The sequence below is a fragment of the Tachypleus tridentatus genome, chromosome 9 (genome assembly GCF_004210375.1).
Source record: "Tachypleus tridentatus isolate NWPU-2018 chromosome 9, ASM421037v1, whole genome shotgun sequence".
In the NCBI taxonomy this organism is placed as follows: Eukaryota; Metazoa; Arthropoda; class Merostomata; order Xiphosura; family Limulidae; genus Tachypleus; species Tachypleus tridentatus.
Genome location: NC_134833.1, coordinates 120,083,336 through 120,101,863, shown reverse-complemented (window position 1 = coordinate 120,101,863; position 18,528 = coordinate 120,083,336). Strand labels below are relative to the sequence as shown.

The following is an 18,528-nucleotide window of genomic DNA, read 5'->3' as shown; positions in this document are numbered from 1 at the left end:
AGCTAATTCACACCATATAGCTTTTAATGTGGTAAATGTATCTTCACAAAATTTGGAAAGTTTTTAGTAAACATTACAAGTCTTTTGTAAAAAAATACAACAGATTTTTAATTGAGTATTCTTACTAAAGATGTTTTTATAAGCATATGTAGCCAGTCTTAGTGCAAGGTGATTTTCATGTTATGACTTACAATGCCATCGTTCATTTTACAGTTTTAATCTCATCTCCGTGTCATATAAACCTCCTAAATATATATCAAACTTTTATTTTCTAGTATTGCTTTAGATTTATCCAAACATTTCTCTACCTTATCTATAGGTCTCAGTCAATTTGAGAAATCTTGCAATTTCTATAAAAAACGTAAAATAATAAGTCTAGATTGCAGTTTTGACATATAAACCTCCTAAATAAATATCAAACTTTTATTTTCTAGTATTGCTTTAGATTTATCCAAACATTTCTCTACCTTAGCTATAGGTCTCAGTCAATTTGAGAAATCTTGCAATTTCTATAAAAAACGTAAAATAATAAGTCTAGATTGCAGTTTTTCTCTTTTCTGCAATGATTGCAGATTGTAACAACAAACTACAATTGTTTATCTCAAATAGCTTAAAGCTCTTGGTAGTCTGTATCTGTTTCTACTTAATTTTATAGTTTTATTACCCTTTAAACTACATCTAACCAATAACACCATAATATAAATTGCAATGCACTGGACAAATCTGTATCTCTAATTACTCTTGAATAGCAATGCATGAGCAACTTGTGAACATACCTCATGAAAAAGTTCTATTATGTTAAATTGTCTTACTTAATATAACCTGACAAGTTTCTAGTTTTTACATTTTAGTTGCTTTATAACAATAACGTAACAAACAAATGTTATAATTCCATTTGACATCTTATTTTTGCTGTTAAACTGCTAGTACATTTTATGCTTCTATATTTTTTGTAATGATGGTATTAGTATATTAATCACACATTAATAACATGCATGAAGCAAGCTGTTCTGTAACTAGTGTTTTAGAATAGCTATGGAAAACTAGCTACAATGATTGCTTTGAAGGTCCAATTTATATGCTGGGATATGTGACTTTAAACCAGAACATTAGTGTTAAAACAATTAATTTCACAAACTAGAGAGACAAGTGTAAAGTTGCAACATTAAAAGAACCCAGTTTCTAACACTGGTATCATATTCAATGTAGAGATTATTATAAAAAAATTATCTTGTTATTAGAAAACTTGTATAAAAATAAAAATTGACATTCCACAGAAAGTCTGCCAGACATTCTGAAACTTCACATTTGCTAACTTAGAATGTTGCTATTTTGTAAATTATAAGCTAAAAAATTGTGGAGAAAATGTATATAAAGTCCTATTATCAATTAATTAAGGGAAAAACGTGCAAGTCATTTTGTGTATCCAACATGACATTTTTCAGCCTATACACTTCAAAATGATTTAGAGCAAGGACCAATGAGATATACACATTGTAAAGTTAAAAAATATGATGCAATTTGGTAAGCAATGTTTACATATAAAACAAACTTGAAGGGCAAACTAACCTGTTGATTAGCATAAGGTGCTGAAGGTTCATTAGTGTATGGTAAACCCTGTTGTGATTGTTCTATCCACTGCTGCTGGAGAGGAGGTGAAGGCTCTTGCTGTCCACTGACAGGAGACATGATAGGCCCTCGATACCTTGAACCATTCTTGTAGTGTGGAATGAAAGGTGCCTGTGTGGCTGGTTTGACTTTAATACGTGCCTGAAAACAAGAGGAAAATATTTCTTTTGTAACTAAAACATCAGCATATTCTTCAAATCCTACAAATTTTATTCCAAAAATCCAACACAGACTTATAACATTTTAACTCAACAGTCAGGATGCTTAGAGAATGTTTCACAATCAATGAAACATTTTTGAATCTTGCCTTGTAGAGTTCAAATTCACAAAATATTTTAAAGAATTAAATGGAACAATGTGGTTTTTCTAAAACTTCACATTCAGGTAAAAAAAAAAGCAGAAAATATAAAAGAAATTACTAGCTTTTGAGCTTCCAATTTAACCCTTTCCAGCTAGACATTCCAGGTTGCACTTCAAGAAAAGGTGCAACATTAAATTTTGAAAAATTTAACATATCCCCTCATTTTCTTCAAAATAAAATTAGAGTTAAAAAATATGTTTAAACTTTCTTTTGATGAAGTTTTATTTGTTTTGAATGAAATAATTTTTTTAAAATCAAATCTTTAACATTAAATGTTGATTTCTAACTTCCTTTAGGAATGTTTATTCATATTATGTATGTAAATGAATTTCCTGTCTGAGTAGAGGCAACTTGTGATGAAACAAATCCAGAAATATGTAAATCTGATTGATAAAAAGTTTTGCTTTTAGCAAAAATAAGTTTAAAAAAGTGAAATTTTGAAGTTATGAAAAACTGTAAAATTCAAGTACCTGTACATTTCTTGTTACAATTTTTTTGTTTTTAAAGTTGTCAAAACCACAGATATGTCATCTGAAACTCTGGAATATTTTCTTACTCACAGTCTATTGTTTATAGGACTCCCCTCTCTTCCTTAGACAGAAGGGAAATTTCCAAACTATTTTCTTCATGCATAATAAGGCTTGTTATCCACTCCATTCAAAATATTGTAAGTTATTTATGGCTTTGTAATGTTTGTATGCTGAGAAAATGTAACAAATTAACACAGGTATTCACATTTGTTTATTTTGCACAAGTAATTTCTTTGTCTGATCATGTGCTGCAAAAAAAACTTTCCAATAATAATTTGACACCTAAAGGAGACAGTAGCTGTTTGTGGTCTACACACAACTAACAGCACATGGAATATGCCTCATTGTGTACTTGACTTCTATTCTTTATTGTTTCAAACATTTGCATATGACAAAGTTTTACATAAAAAATAGAATAGTGTGCAATACGTTAGTTTTAATGCTTTAGGAAATATTTTATTGCACTATTTGTTTTATCAAAACGTGTTAAAATGTGTTACTTGTAACTACTGCTGTCTATTTTATTCCTGTACAATAAGGCCTATGGTGTGTTTGATAGAATAAATCAGATAATCAAATAACAGTAGGTTGCAAAAATACAACTTATCTAAACACTGAATGCGTACCTCTCTTTATTTGACAAAAAATTTTGTGTAATAAACAATTTACACAATGTAAGATGAAGGAGATACTAATGAATCTTGAATAAAATATGTTATAAGCTAACTGTATATGAAACATTGCTTATAGGTAAATGATTATGGGTGTACTGTATAGAAGCACATATGTTAAGTAATGATTTTGTTTCATTATAATTTGTAAAATTATCAAACATAAATTTCAAAAAGTCCAATGGTTATTGTGATGTTAGCATAAAGCATCCATTTGGTCAGATTTAGAGAATTTTTTTATGAGTTACTAATTTTTAATTAATAAAATAAAGATAAAATACTCTGCTATGACAGTAAAAAGTTAGCACACTTAACACATAGAATGTCAAAGACTTTTGACTGATGCAAGACAAAACTAAAAGGCCATAAGCAAGAATACAATGCCCTATAACTCTAACTTTCAAAGAATAAACATTTATTCTTCTGGTGGAAACTGGAAATGGCTTTATAAATTTGATTTATATGGTCATTCTCAATTCCCCTGAAGATAATTTCATTTGGTTTATTTTGAATTTTCATGCAAAGCTATACAAAGACTAACTGCACTAGTTGTCTTTAATTTAGCAGTTATAAGGTATTGAATTAAACTGTTTTCTTGAACCTACTTATGTTTCTGATATCATGAAAGCAATGAGCAAGTATTTGTCAAAAAATATATTCTAGTATGTCAAAACAAATCATGGTTTTACATATGAACAATTTCATAATCTATTAGGCAAAAACTAAGGTCACTTGGACTTCACAAAAACTGAGGTTGAAATTTGTTCTGCATGCAAATATTAAAAATGCAAATCACAGGTACAAGTGGAAAATTAAGTTATCACCTTCAAAATGTAACAAATGCCCTAGTTTTTCTTTCATGAAAGTAAAAGATCTCATAAAACTTGCCAATTTCAATATCTCTTGAAAATATACTATCCAAGAGAATTTAAGAGGTCTATTTATTGTGCTAGAACTCTAAACCATCACTATGAATCTAAAAACTACCAAGATATGGGCCAAAAGCATCTTTAAACTGCTGTATTGGAGCCATGATAACACCATTGTTCTCAAACTTGCCACAATTTGGGCCTAAAAATTCCTCAAACTGTTATGTTGGAACCATAAACTACACCATGGATCTGGAATTTATCATATGAGCCAAGACATCTTCAAATTAAAACCATACAAAATGGTAGAACATTGTATATATAATGTATCATGATACAGTCCCTCAAGTTTTCAAGTGTTGTGCTGGAACTTCCAAACCACATTAGATGGAGTATGTTGCAGTTACAAGGTATCATTATATGAGCCAAGAAAAAAAAAATTGTTAGAAGGTACGTTTTAAATAAAGCTTTGCTTTTCATTGTAATTTACTTGATAAGTACCTATTAAAATATTCTAATGCCAGAATATTGTGTGACCCACCATTATTGGCTTTCCCTGAAAAGTACGAACTTTCTCCCGAAGATAGCGATAAGCCTTCTGTACATCCTCATCTGATTCAAATGTCACATACCAACTGTCATTGTGAGCAAACTCACACTTTGCAGATTTTGGGCAATCATCTCCACTGAACAAAGCCTCAATATCCTGAAATTGATGTGTCAACATTTAAGTATGTTAAAGTTCAAATATAAAAAAATGAGTTATGGGTAGGAATCTAAACCAAACAATTATTCTTCAAGAAGCTCTTGTACCAATATTGGTTCAACCTAACTGTAAATGCTTAGTTTCTTCTACAGTAATAATTAAATTGTGGATCACAACAAACATTATTAAAGATTTTACCAATGAGATTCCAGTTAATAAAAGAACAAAGCTTTACAAGTAATATATTCTTAAAATAAATTGCCCTTGTTAAATACAATAGAAATCTAAAAACTTCCTTAATTGAAAATAAATGAACTATTTTTGTTCTAATTAAATTATATTCAAATGCTTTATGAAAGGTTTTCTTTGATGAGATCAGGACATTCTAATGCTTATAGATTACTGCAGACATGATTATTTTTAGTGATCAAATATCATGAATTTGACAGTAAAATATATGATTACAAACTGATTTACAACCTTATGTCAGGTCTTTATCACAAGATTTTTCAACACATCAAACAGGTTTGAAAATAGATCAAGGAATTATCTATAACAGTATTATACAAATCTTTTTTTCCACATTCTCTCCACACATACCTATTAATACAAAGGTTGATAAATGTATTTTCAGTTTCCTAGATAAGAAACGCAAAACTGTTTAATCTCAATTTAAAGTAATTTTCAACTTTTTTTTAATGCAATATTTGATGCACACCAATTACCTACAGTTACTTCCTAAGTACAAGTTATAAGAAACCAAAATTCACTACTATCTCATTAGATGAAAACTTGTGGCAAACATTTTATTGGGTTTATAAAAGGAATACAAGGTAAAAAAGTAATAATTGCAGCTGTTCCTTATTTAAAATAATTTTGAATCAGACATAAGTATGGTAAGAAAACTGAAGAAAACAATCTAATATGGCTTAGTTATATTAGTATTACATTCACTAATACCTTTACTGCTGTCGTTTCTGGGATTTCACGAAGAATTAAGACGCAGCAATGATGGTTTGGTCGAACCTTTAATCCAGCTTCATCAACTTCCACATTTGGTGATTCTAGAACAAATAAGACACTCACATCTTACAAAGACAAAGCTAAAAGCCATAGTCTACAGACTCAATACAGTTTCAAAAATGAGTTAAACTTTCGACTATTTATATGACAGACCCAAGGACAATGATTCAGTCTTATATTTTATTCCTTCACACATGTATTAAAAAATACTTTCTTCCTGCATTACCAAAATCCATATCACAACAATTTATATATATATAAAATTATACTGATACTAACATCATGGTTAATAGTTTTCAAGAAGAGTAATAGTTTTCAGGTTACTATTACAATGTTAAATGTTTAACATTTTCATTACCTTAATGTGTACTTCCAACAGACTCTTACCTCTTTCACACAATAACTACTACTCACTTGCCAGCCTTTGAATTTTTGTGCATGTCATTTGCCTTGGGTTATATTCCAGTTAAGACAGGGATATAATGTGAACTGCATTAGTGCAAGATGTAACCACTATGTAACAATAGCCCTCTCCCAACAGAAGGGTGAAACATTCTCCATGCATAACAGATCCACAAAAACACTTGCATTCAAATCAACTCTATACTTAGCAAGGCAAGAATCATGTACATCAGTAGTGGGAAGGAATAATCAGAAGGCGTGCAGAGAGGTATCTGTTAGAAATACATTTTTGGATAAAGAAAATAACTTTTAAAACATTATTCTTAAAACTGCATACAACAGTCAGAGCCCCAGAGTGATGTGGTGGAGGAATTAGTGCAATTTCAAAAACCTAAATGAACTCCCTTCACACAAGATGACTGAAGAGAAAAGCCCATACTATGCAACACCTACAGTACAAATGTGACACTTAAGGAGACCACAGCCCTCTCATGCAGGGTATACACTTTGTTTGGATAAAAGTAAGGAAGAAGAAAGGTAAATTGATCAATGTGTTGCAGGGATGAGTGGAAAAAGACATGAATGACCAAGTATTTGCACCTTATATCACTAGGACATGAGGTGTAGCATGGCTAAGCTATGATTATGCCATATGGTTTAGTATAGGTTTTACTGTATAATTTATCCACATTGAATACAGAAACAGGGACTAAGTTCTTACCTGCTGCATGAGAATAGCTATTTACCCAATTTAGCTGGCCAAATCACCAGAAAATTATGAAATATGGGTGACTTACACCACTGCACTGACAGTTACCCCTCTTCAACTTCTCACCACATTGTCTGCTGATGTGGACTTCCTTGAAATGAGCTACATAGCCACCAGTATGGAATTCTCTCAGCTGACCACCTAAATGATCTTAATCACCTAAAGGGAGAACGTGTACCGAGATATCAGAGAAATCTAATTTGAAAAAGTTGGAATGTGTGAGCCAATACAGTCCTTGGAAGGTACTGTATGTAATGGACAATGAAATATATATTTATATAAAAAATACACCACCATAGCAGTCTTGCAGAAAATGCAATCTCAAAAGTGCAGATTTTAGAATCCCAAGTAGATGGGTTTAACACTTTCCACTATACTCGAATTGTTATGGTTTGAGAGAAGTAAGTATATCATCAGAGTCAACACTGAATATTGGAAAGTGAATGGGAGTGCATTACAAATAAGTAAAGAAATTAAACAGGCACTTACTCATTAAAGATTGTAAGTACACTTTAGAATAACAACTGTAGAGATAATGTCACAAGTTAGATGAAACTGCCAGATGATGAAGGTAAAGGGAAACAAAGGTGTTGAGCATTGTTCACATTCTAGCCTGGAGGATCTTTTCCAAGAATTTAGGGTGTAACACAAAAGAATAAGTAAAGTGGCAGATCTGATGTGATTAGACACAATACAATCCTCCATCCACGAGGAACAGATGACATGGATAAGTTAATAAATCCATCCAGCAAACATAGAGGACAAGAGATCTCAAAAGAGGGAGAAACCTCATGGCAAGAAACCCAAAATGGAGTGGTCCATGCTAAGTAACATCTGACTGCCTGAACTAGACACAAAAACAATTAGGGTCAGTTCAACCATGCAGAGTCAAGATCAGTGGAAGAGATACTGGAGAAGAGATATGATCTCCCTCCCAAGTTAGCCAAGTCTTTAAGAAGAAAGAGGTCATTTAATAAAATAAAAAATGATCCATGAGAAAAAGTACATGAACACCCGATAAATAAAAACCATACAATCAACAATCACCAGGGAGGAGGAAAGAAGTCATAAGAGGGAGATGATATAAGAAGCAAATGGCCAGGGGTTCAAACAGTGCCAGGATGAAAGCTTGTAGAACCACAATAAGGTTCTAGTTGGGCAACACAAATTGGATACTAAAAGAGCTATGTGGTCAGAAAAACAAATGCTTCCATGATTTGGTTGAAGACATAAGGAGCTACAGTGATGTAGAAGAAAACTGGTACATCTGACATCAGTGAATGAAACAAAGGAAATGACATAAGCACAGAACAATTGGAATATGTAAAAAGGCATTTGAGGTACCATCATTCATCATCTGTAGCCTTAAAACCACAATTAGCTGGTTAACTAAGTGATAAAGAACACATGATTAACAGAGTAAAAGTGTAAATACAAAGAAAAGAATGATAACTTCTAAACATCTTGGCTCCCTCAGTGTTAGAAACAAATCTCACATGTAATGCCAAACACTACTGTCAAAATCTACATTCTCCCTGTAGTGGACCAATCATAAAAATGTATTACATGTATTCTGAAATTTCTCTGCTCTAAGTGACAGTCATAAGAAAGTTTTTGACACAAAGGGTATTGTAACACCCAACAGAACTCCCCTTGAAACAGTATAGCATCCTTCACAGATAGTACATAATTTGAACTACATTGAACACACGAATTTGGTCTGCGAAAACATTTTGTAAACATAAAATGTATATCAGAGTATTGGGGTACGTGGTATTTGAACACCACACAATCTAATTTACATTCTGTTCTACCTTCCATTAGACACAGTTACATTTGAAATAGTGTAGATGTTAAATGGCTATTTTGTTCCAAGTCTTACCTTTGTATGGATAGAAAATTGAAAAAACTACAATGGACATTTGTGTGTATAAAAGTGTAATGAAGCATATTAATACATAATTAGTTTTCTACTTACACAAATACACACTCAAGATGGACTATTACCTTTAGTAAGCAATCTCCACTAAAACTCAAATTAAATAAAAAAGAACCATTTGTGAAACATTACAGAAACAGATAAAAACATAAGTTTCCAAATAAACTTCAGTGTATAAATTAGTCCAGAAACAAATACAAAAGCAAACTTACTTCTCAGTACTTCCACAATGAGTTTCAAGTCTCTTGTGAGATGCCTCACTTGGTTGAAATTGGCAACTGTTATGATAGGAACAAAGTGATCACTATCCATTTGAGAAACAAGAAAGGTATCATGCGACAGGTTCTCTCTGGAAAAAAAAAGTTTTCTTTTGTGTTACATATTAACAAATTAGCTTTAGTGTGATAGAGAGAATGGATGCAAGTGATATTTGTACATAACATTTGTTTTGTTTTTTTGGGGGGAGGCAAATTTAATTGACAAAAAGATAAACCTGAAAACACAGGATGATATGCATATACTTTACACATATGAGCAAAGGTTTTAACATTAATAACAATTCAACAATGGCTTTAAATAAAAGGACTCTTAAAAAGTTAAACAAAAGAGCAAAGAACATACTACAAACTGCACAAAACACTCATTTACAAAGTATAAAACTCTTGTTAATAATGCAATAATCAATTCAAACTATACAAAACTCACTGATGGTGAATGAAATCTTCAACACACCTATGAAGATCAGTCAAGAGAATGAAGATAAAATTTGGTTTTTAAAAGTATCTATGAGACAGCAAAGTGATTGTAGCCAATAACTCAGGAATTCAATCTAACAAAATGCATATTTATAAAGGAAAGTACAGTGCCACATTAACTCTCTCAATAGAGGGTTGACAACATGACCTATTCATACTCATTTAGTCTTTGTAGATTTGAAACTAGTAACTTTTAATACAGTGTGTATATCTTCACAAAATTTGGCAGTCTCAGTAAACAGAAGTCTTTTACACAGAAAAAAATCACATTTTTAGTAAAATATTTTTAATAAACTAAAAAAGGTTTATCCATGAATATACAGTATTTTAACAGTTTTTAATAGTCTGTGTGCAAAGTGATTTTCATGTTAAGATTAAAAATACTTTTCTTTATACCAAAATCTCAAATTTCTTTTACGTAATCTAAAACCTCCAAAATATATCTCCAATGTTTGTTTTCAGTAAAACTTTATATTCCATATCATTTTCTCTATCCTTAAGCTATACAAGGTTGGTCAATTTGACCAATATCATAATCTCACACACACACACACACACACACACACACACACACACACACAATTCAATACAAATCTAACCATTTTTTTTCCTAGAATGAATTGTAACATTAAACTACATTTATTCACACTGAGTAGCTTTAAACTCATAACAAAATATATCTATTACTAATTAAAGTTTAATGTTTCATTGCCTTTTGAACTGTGTCTAACTACTTTGGCACCATTATAACTTGTAACTTAGAAAAAATGCAGCTTATGCTACATTATTAAATAATGCTACCCATGAGCTGCTTGTATGTGTGCCTTGTGAAACATTTTTATTCCACTTAACTAACCTTAAGCAACTATTTTTATATTTTAGTAATCTTTATAATAGTAAATAAAGAATTAAAAATAAAATCAAGAAATAAAGTACTTACCTATGTATTTTTTTACTGTTGACAACACTTAACCCTTTTTTTAAATTAATGGTAACAATGTACTGAATAATTTTTATTTAATTCAACAATGAATCAGGAAATAGTCAGTGAAGAATGAACAAGTAAAATAAAAATCACCAAAACCTCATTGAAGTTTTAGTGACTTACATAAATTTTCTTCTACTTTTGTTATATGTACAGCACTCAACATTTTAAGTTTATAAGACATAAAATATATGCTCAAGAAACTAATAAATTAAACATAAATTACTCTGTATAAAATTGTTATTGTCCAGACAAACCATAATTTTTATAGCCTTCAATTTTGTTTGGTTATGGAACCATGAAGCAGAAAACCAAACGCTTCCTGCTACACCTACTTTTCACATTCAGGATTTGTTAATAGTTCTCTTACATTTAATTCTGTATTATCTATAACCAACAGAAAGCCACGATTTTCATATACCAAATGACATATTATATTACATTGTTTCAAGAAAAAATAATTGTCAGTTTCTCTGTTAGTACAAGCTTTGTTCTCACAGAGAACTGGTAAATTTGTAATGGTTCTCATTGCATTGTTTAAAAGCCAGAAAAACTGTGATAGTTAGAAAAACTTACCTGCTTTTTGCATATTATTATTTTATGTTTATTGGCTTATTATTCAATCAAATTAAAATTACTTACAGCATCACTACTAGTAGTAAAAAAAGTAGGGTGAAGTGTCCTTGACAATTAACAGCAAGAAAAAAAATATTCAGGCAAGTACTTTATTTCTTGTTTTTCACATTTATTCTTTATTGTTGTAAACATTACTAAAATGTAAAGATAGGATTCTCTTTAGGTTAGTTTGGATTAGGTATTATAAGTATGCTGCACGAGACATGCATGTGAGCAGCTTCTGGACAATGCGGTTTGATAAAGTGAGCTGCATGTTCCTTAGATGATTTATAAATTACAATGGCCAAACAGTTAAACATGGTTCAAAGAGCAATAAACCAAGAAAATTTTAATTAGTGTTTCATGTTACAAATTTAAAGCTACTCAGGATAAATGAAAGTAATCTTATGTTACAATATGAAGTCCTTATAGAAATAAAAAAGGGGTAATTTAGACTTTAAAATTTGGGGGGGAGTATGAGATTGGTCAAATTGACCAACCTTGTATAGAGTTACAGTACAAAAAATAACAGATAAAATATATAGTGTTACTAACCATGCATTTAGAATGTATTAGAGATAACATAAATAAAATCAAAGATATTTTACATTAAGTATTTTTAAGCTTAACATGTAAATCACTTTGCACAGGAACTATTCTAAAGAAATACAAGATATATTTATAGACAAATACTTTTACTTTATTTAAAATACTTAACTAAACAATATATTTTTGTGAAAAACTTATGTTTACTGAAAGCCTACCAAATTTTGTGAAGATATCCACACTACATTAAAAGTTACCAGTAGCATACCTATAAAGACTACATGAGTATACAAGAGAGCATTCAAGATTTAAGGAGTAGCTGAATATTATTATTTCTCTGAAAACAGATATAGAAAAATTATAATACAATTTATATAAAACTTACTTGCATGCCATGTACACACAGTGCACTTAAATTCTTTTACACTAACCTTAAAGTTGTGAATACGTACAGCACAAGACTGATTTTCTAATATATTAGTTTAATGAATTAATCACGACTGCAGTTAAAACACATGAACATGCACCACTGAATAGATTAAGATTTATTTTGGAAACAAACAAAACCTAATTCAATAAATAACAAGGATTTGTTAAACAGATGCCTACTAGAAGCCATGTCTAAGCTTACTCAAACATCCTTGTTGTTAATACACCACTACCACTCCTTAATGAAAAATCTTTTTATCTCCTCCCCCCACCCAAACACACCATATTTTGCAAAAATGAGACATTATGAGTGGTGGAAATGGTGTAGTGAGCCAAAAATCCATAAACGTTCACTATTTATTACTGCTTATATTAATTGTATAATACATTTTTTACAAGCATTAAGTTCAAATGAATCTTGTTTTTGCTAAATAAAAATAAGCAAGCAGTGTACCTCCTAACACATGTAATTGACAATGAGTAAAACGTTCAGAAAGTTAAAGGAGTCTGTGACCAGAAAATTTTAATGATTTTGCAACCTTGAAATTTGCAACAAAGATATTTCAAAATGTAGAATATTATGATACTAATCATACCTTGAAAAGTAGTATTCTAACTGTCTCTGTAGCATAGCTTTCAGCTCTGACAGGCTGGGCTTTCCTTCTCCTGACTGTGAACCTAGAAATTAGTCAAAATAGAATTGTTAAATAGTCTTTTGATGTCTAATAACACTTCTTTTGCAAATATAAAATTTGAGAAAAAAATTTGACTGACTTAATTTTGTTTTTCATCATGAAAATTAATACTGATTTGTCAGCAACACACCTTCTCTGATATGATATTACAATACTGTGTGTGTAAGGTGACTTACAAGTTCCCAGTTTTCATGTCTTGTATACAATATTTTGGGCTTTACACTTAGATAACAGAGCAATTTTTAAAAAATATCAAACTAGTTGTTTTAAGATAAACAAGTCTCAGCTAATTGTATTTGTAACATATTAACTGTTGTACATGAAGTTTGATTTAGCTTAGTAATATGGTTTTATACCACCATATTTTCTTTCATGCATTCATATCAACTGAAGTTTAACTGACTTCAAAATAATATTCTACTGCACTATAGTTTATTCAACAATACCTTTATATTCACTCAAAAAGTATTATATTACTTTTCTTATCTCACTTTTGCAAGTCAAAACACAAGTTGATCAATCTTACTGTTCTTTATTTTAACACTATTTTAACCAGACTCATTACCTAAGACCTAAAGCATCTTTACCAACTACCTGACTATTAATTTCAGTTGTATTTTTTTATATAATGAATCAAAATCAGTAATCCACCAAAAAAGAAATTGTAGTCAAATTTAAAATGATACTATTTCAAACAAATAAAATCATAATATCTACTGAATTGAAAAGGAACCCTTGACAAAATATGAAATATATGGTCCCAGGTCATCAGCTCATATTATAGAGATCAACTTTCAAACTAAATATTATGAATTTTTAAATCTTGGGAAAAGTGAGAGAAGGGGGAATATCAAAGTCAGCATTGGGTCCTTACACAAATGCACCTGTCCTATCCCTTTCACTAACCCATTACTGGCTGTAGCCCTGTTTTTAACACATGGTTAGAGTTCCAAGAGGTAGTCAAAACCTGGAAAGTAGCATTGAAAAACACATAATGATCAACAATTGAATTAACCCAGTTTGTTTGTTTGTTTTTGAATTGTGCAAAGCTACATGAGGGCTGTCCATGCTAGCCATCCCAAAATTAGCAGTGTAAGACTAGAGGGAAGGCAGCTAGTCATCACCACCCACCACCAACTCTTGGGCTACTCTTTTACCAACAAATAGTGGGATTGACCATGACTTTATAATGCCCCCATGGCTGAAAGAGCAAGCATATTTAGTATGATGGAGATTTGAACCTGTGATCTTCAGATTACAAGTTGAGCACCTTAACCACCTGGCCATGCCAGGCCTCATAGTATAAGTCCCTTAGAACTGTAACTTAATTCAATAAAAATTTAAATATTTAATGGATAAAAATTGCTATTTGTATGGTCTCTCAACAGCAGTATTACAGTTAAGCATTGTGCTCATGAGTATTCTCTCTCTCCTGAAATTACACATCCAGATTACAAGTTAACCCTATGTCAGTGAAGTTGGGTCATCTCAACCAAGCCAATACCTATGAAATTATATTGCAATGTTTAAGCAGAATCCTGATACTAGTAATCGCAATTGTCTGCCTATCAAATAAAATATGCAATTTAAATAACTGCCTTGAAAGCTATATAATAAGGTGGAAGGAGCCTGATTTATGGGTTTGACAAATTTACCAATATATCAGCAAATTGAGATGTTTAAATTTTGTGTTTGCATATCATTATTCATAGTGTGTGTTTCCAATTAGTGAGACACCCTGAAGGCCGTATCAGAGAAAACAGAGAATCTAAAGACAAAGAGAACTGGAAGTTAAACACTTATTTCAATATTTTCTTTTGAAATTCATAAATTAGAACTTGGATAATGTATAAACTTAAATTATAAAGTATAATTTAATGTGAGAATTCCCTGGCATACACTGATAATAAAGTTAAGTTTTTAATGTAACTTTTAAAAAGTCAACACATGAACTTCGACCTGGTCCAAGTGCATAGGGCTAAGAAGTTTTCTTGTAAACTACAAACATTTCTAGGACCAAAATACGATATCCAAGAAAATGCATAATTTACTTTTAAATGATGTTCATTCCATGATATGACTTCTATGTGATACAAGGTAAACTCTTACCAGACATGTATGGTGTTTCATACGTCTGTTCTGAGTAAGGATGGTTATCGTCCATTCTGTTCTTCCTTGTACAGTTTGCTACTGATGTTATGCTGCTCAGAGTAAACAAGTTCTACAGAACAGAATTTCCACTTATTTCATCCTCCTAAATTATATTAAATCTTTTATGCTGATTACCATACAAAGATCTTCTGTCTACAAAAAAAACAGTGTATTATACATTAAAATAACTTATGAGGACATACTTGAAAATGTTTAAATATTACTGAATACTAATTAATTTAAGATCCAAGGGAAACTAACACTATGGACAATGTAATCATACACTCAAATCTTGAATGCAGTATGTGCTTCTTTCTAATACTCTACTATTATTATTATTTTCTTATTTCTTTCTCCACACCAGGGATCATTACATAAAGTACTGGGATAGTCTTACAGAAATGAAATAATCCACATTAAAAACAGCTAATCACAAACCTTAGTACTCTATATCAAACTCGTGTTAAAAATACTGATCCAACTATCACAAAATAAGCAATGGACAATCCATGATTCAAGCATTTTGACAGGTTTTAATGGTCTATATCAGTGAATTCTTATGTCATACTCTGTTGATTAATTATGATATGACCATCAACTTTTGTCTTAAATATTACATTTTAGTAGGAAACCTGAACACTACTTACAGTCACAACATGTAGTCTTGTTCCACATACACTGCAACCAAGCCTATCTCATGCTAAGAGTTAAAAAAAACATCACATTTTGTGATATAATTTTTCTATGGTAATACAGCTTTGACTTATATGATATTCACTAGATGATGACATTTTATATTTGTGTTTAATACATATATACATGTTCATGAAACTTATAAATACTCCAGTTCCTAGAACAGCTCTTTCTGAAAAATATAAATTCCAAATTACAATAAATTATATACATGTCAATATTAATGGTAAAATCACATAATAATACAGTTTATTCCCATCACATGAATTGATGCCATGCAAAACTAAATAATACCATGATAAATTATTTTTACTTTTTTAATGGTGTCTTTTTACCATAATTTAGGTAAGTTACATAAAGTAAAAATGTAAACAAACCTGAGGAGTAGATTAGTAATGAGCAACATATTAACTGTTTAGGCTGTCAATAAATAATGTTTTTTGGGTTTTTTTTAACAAGTAAATAAAGCACACCTTTGCTTCTAATGAACAATTCAACAAAGCTGAGTGATAAATCGATTTACTTATAAATCAAAACTGACTAAACAGATACCCATCATGCTCATCACTAGTGCAGGCAATGTAGATAGATCAGCTTACCCTTGTATATGTTCGCTTCTACCACTGTCACTTGCAGATGGCAACAGATAGGGATGTTTGGCAGCCATTTCAAGTTTAGAGGAGATTTGTTTTATTGCAGTGAAAAATATTTTAGCCCTCACGAAGAAGGTTAATTCCCTCACTTAATAAAGGTAGGATTTAAATATTTATGTTTTGCCATCATCCAACACAGTTTAACAGAGAGGAAAGTTTTTGTTTATTAGGTGAATGACAGTAGCTACCTTATAAATTACTTTAAAGACATTGGGTATTGAAACATTATTCATCCATACTGTTAATTAAACAATCAAAGAAATATTTACCTTTAATACTATTTTCAACAAAATACTGAGCAGTGAAGGATACAACAGAACTGTTTTCTGTTGTTTTGGTAACAAAAAAGTTTCTGTATCCGATTTCAGGGTTGGATCAACAATTTTCAGCTGCAACGAAACAACAAGTTAAATAACATGAGCTGACATGCTCCTTACCTGTTGATAGATTTCATACCACAAATTAATCATCAGAAACTAATTCTCAATTCCCTCTACTAGTGTTTTCTCTACCCATACCAGCTGTTTCTAAATATATAATTTTCTTTACAAGTAGGTTTTCTCGTCATCATGGATTATTCCTGGCCTTTCTTCATTACATTAACATTTTAAAGTTGTGCATTTTATATTATAATCAATAACACAAGTTCTTCATTACAAAATTTATTTTCATGTTGTAAAATGCAATCACCACTTTAATGAATGTACTACAAAAAGGCTGTTTCAAATATCTTAGAAGTTAAAAATATGCTACTTATTAAAAAGTTTTAACCAATACTACCTTTACCTTTCTACACTCTACTAATATCAAATTTAGTAGAATGAAATAACATTCAATTAGTACCAAATACAAGTTTAATTTCCTAAAATCCAAACACTATATTATACTTTTCATAATCTCATCAGTATCATATTTACTTTTCCACAACTGAGCAGTGTGTTAAAACTACTACACAACAAAGAACAAAGCAGACCAATGTTATCATCACCAAGGTCACTTCTAATTCAGAGCGATCAAATTTTGAGCCAAAATTTTAATATCCACACACAGCTTGTGATTCAAAAGCTAAAGAAAGTAAAAAAAATGGTTAATGAACTTTTTTTGGCATGAAAAGTATAACAAAGCTGTATATTTAAGACAAATAATAAAATTTTGTTAATTCTACTAACCATATTAAACACACACACACACACACACACAAAGTAAAAATGAATGCACACATCCACACACTACCTGAAATACATTTTATTAATAATCATGTATATTTTTGTCTTCTCTTGAGAAAAGCAGTTGTTACTTTGGTTAGCAATATAATAATCTACATTACTGTTCAAACACTTTACTTCTGATCATCTGTTTTTGGTATTTAATAATAAAACTAAATTTCCTTCATTCACTATGGAAAAACAAATGCTTCATGCTTTCTGACCACTTGGCATTCTTTTCATAACACATACATTCTTACTGGTCAGGTGCACTAACAGTTTGACATGATATTTTACTGCTTGAATAAATAATCAAAAGTTTACACAACAGACTATGATGGTGATAGCAGTAATCATGATTACCTAATTTGTAACTAATCCAAAAATCAGACAATAATTAATGAAAATAATAACAACAAGCCTTTAGAAAATGAAGGGTAGAATTTACAGCAGCTTAATTACACGTTATACATACAGTGACCAATTTTAGTTACTGTAAGACCAGCAATAATAATTAAATAAATATAAAACCATGTTCAAAGTTTAAAAACATAATCTGTTATGTGTTCTCTTTTCAAAAATATTTTTTAATCACCAAAGTAACAGTAATTAGCAGTGCTGACTGTTATGGTAAAATCCAATGATGTACAACAATTTAATGACTGTTGACAAACCAGACAGAAAAAATATGCTTTTTTTAAAATAACTCCATTAAATAGAATAAATCCAATTTAAAATTTCACTATATTAAAATGCCATTATTGAAAGGGAAAAACTTCACTCTGGGTTGATAATTCTTTTCCCAGGGACCACTATATGGGCATATTTTGTAAAGAGGTTTTTTTTTTGTTTTTTTCACATGAAAACCAATCATATATGATTTACAAGTCATTTCTTCAATA

The 18,528-nt window shown here is 30.6% G+C and overlaps 1 protein-coding gene across 17 annotated transcripts in view; it reads right to left on the bottom strand.

Moving 5' to 3' along the window:
- LOC143226198 (uncharacterized) overlaps window positions 1-18,528 on the bottom strand; it is a 110,825-nt gene that overhangs the window by 51,549 nt on the left and 40,748 nt on the right. For 16 of the 17 annotated variants that reach the window (XM_076456857.1, XM_076456853.1, XM_076456861.1 and 13 more), the window contains 8 exons: window positions 16,691-16,810; window positions 15,723-15,775; window positions 15,034-15,228; window positions 12,826-12,907; window positions 9,112-9,248; window positions 5,727-5,830; window positions 4,602-4,766; window positions 1,570-1,770 (listed from right to left, as the gene is read on the bottom strand). In XM_076456857.1, coding sequence (XP_076312972.1) covers window positions 1,570-1,770; window positions 4,602-4,766; window positions 5,727-5,830; window positions 9,112-9,248; window positions 12,826-12,907; window positions 15,034-15,088 — 744 coding nt within the window. In that variant the 5' untranslated portion in view covers window positions 15,089-15,228; window positions 15,723-15,775; window positions 16,691-16,810. The remainder of the gene's footprint in view (window positions 1-1,569; window positions 1,771-4,601; window positions 4,767-5,726; window positions 5,831-9,111; window positions 9,249-12,825; window positions 12,908-15,033; window positions 15,229-15,722; window positions 15,776-16,690; window positions 16,811-18,528) is intronic. The other variant, XM_076456852.1, reaches the window with a different exon arrangement.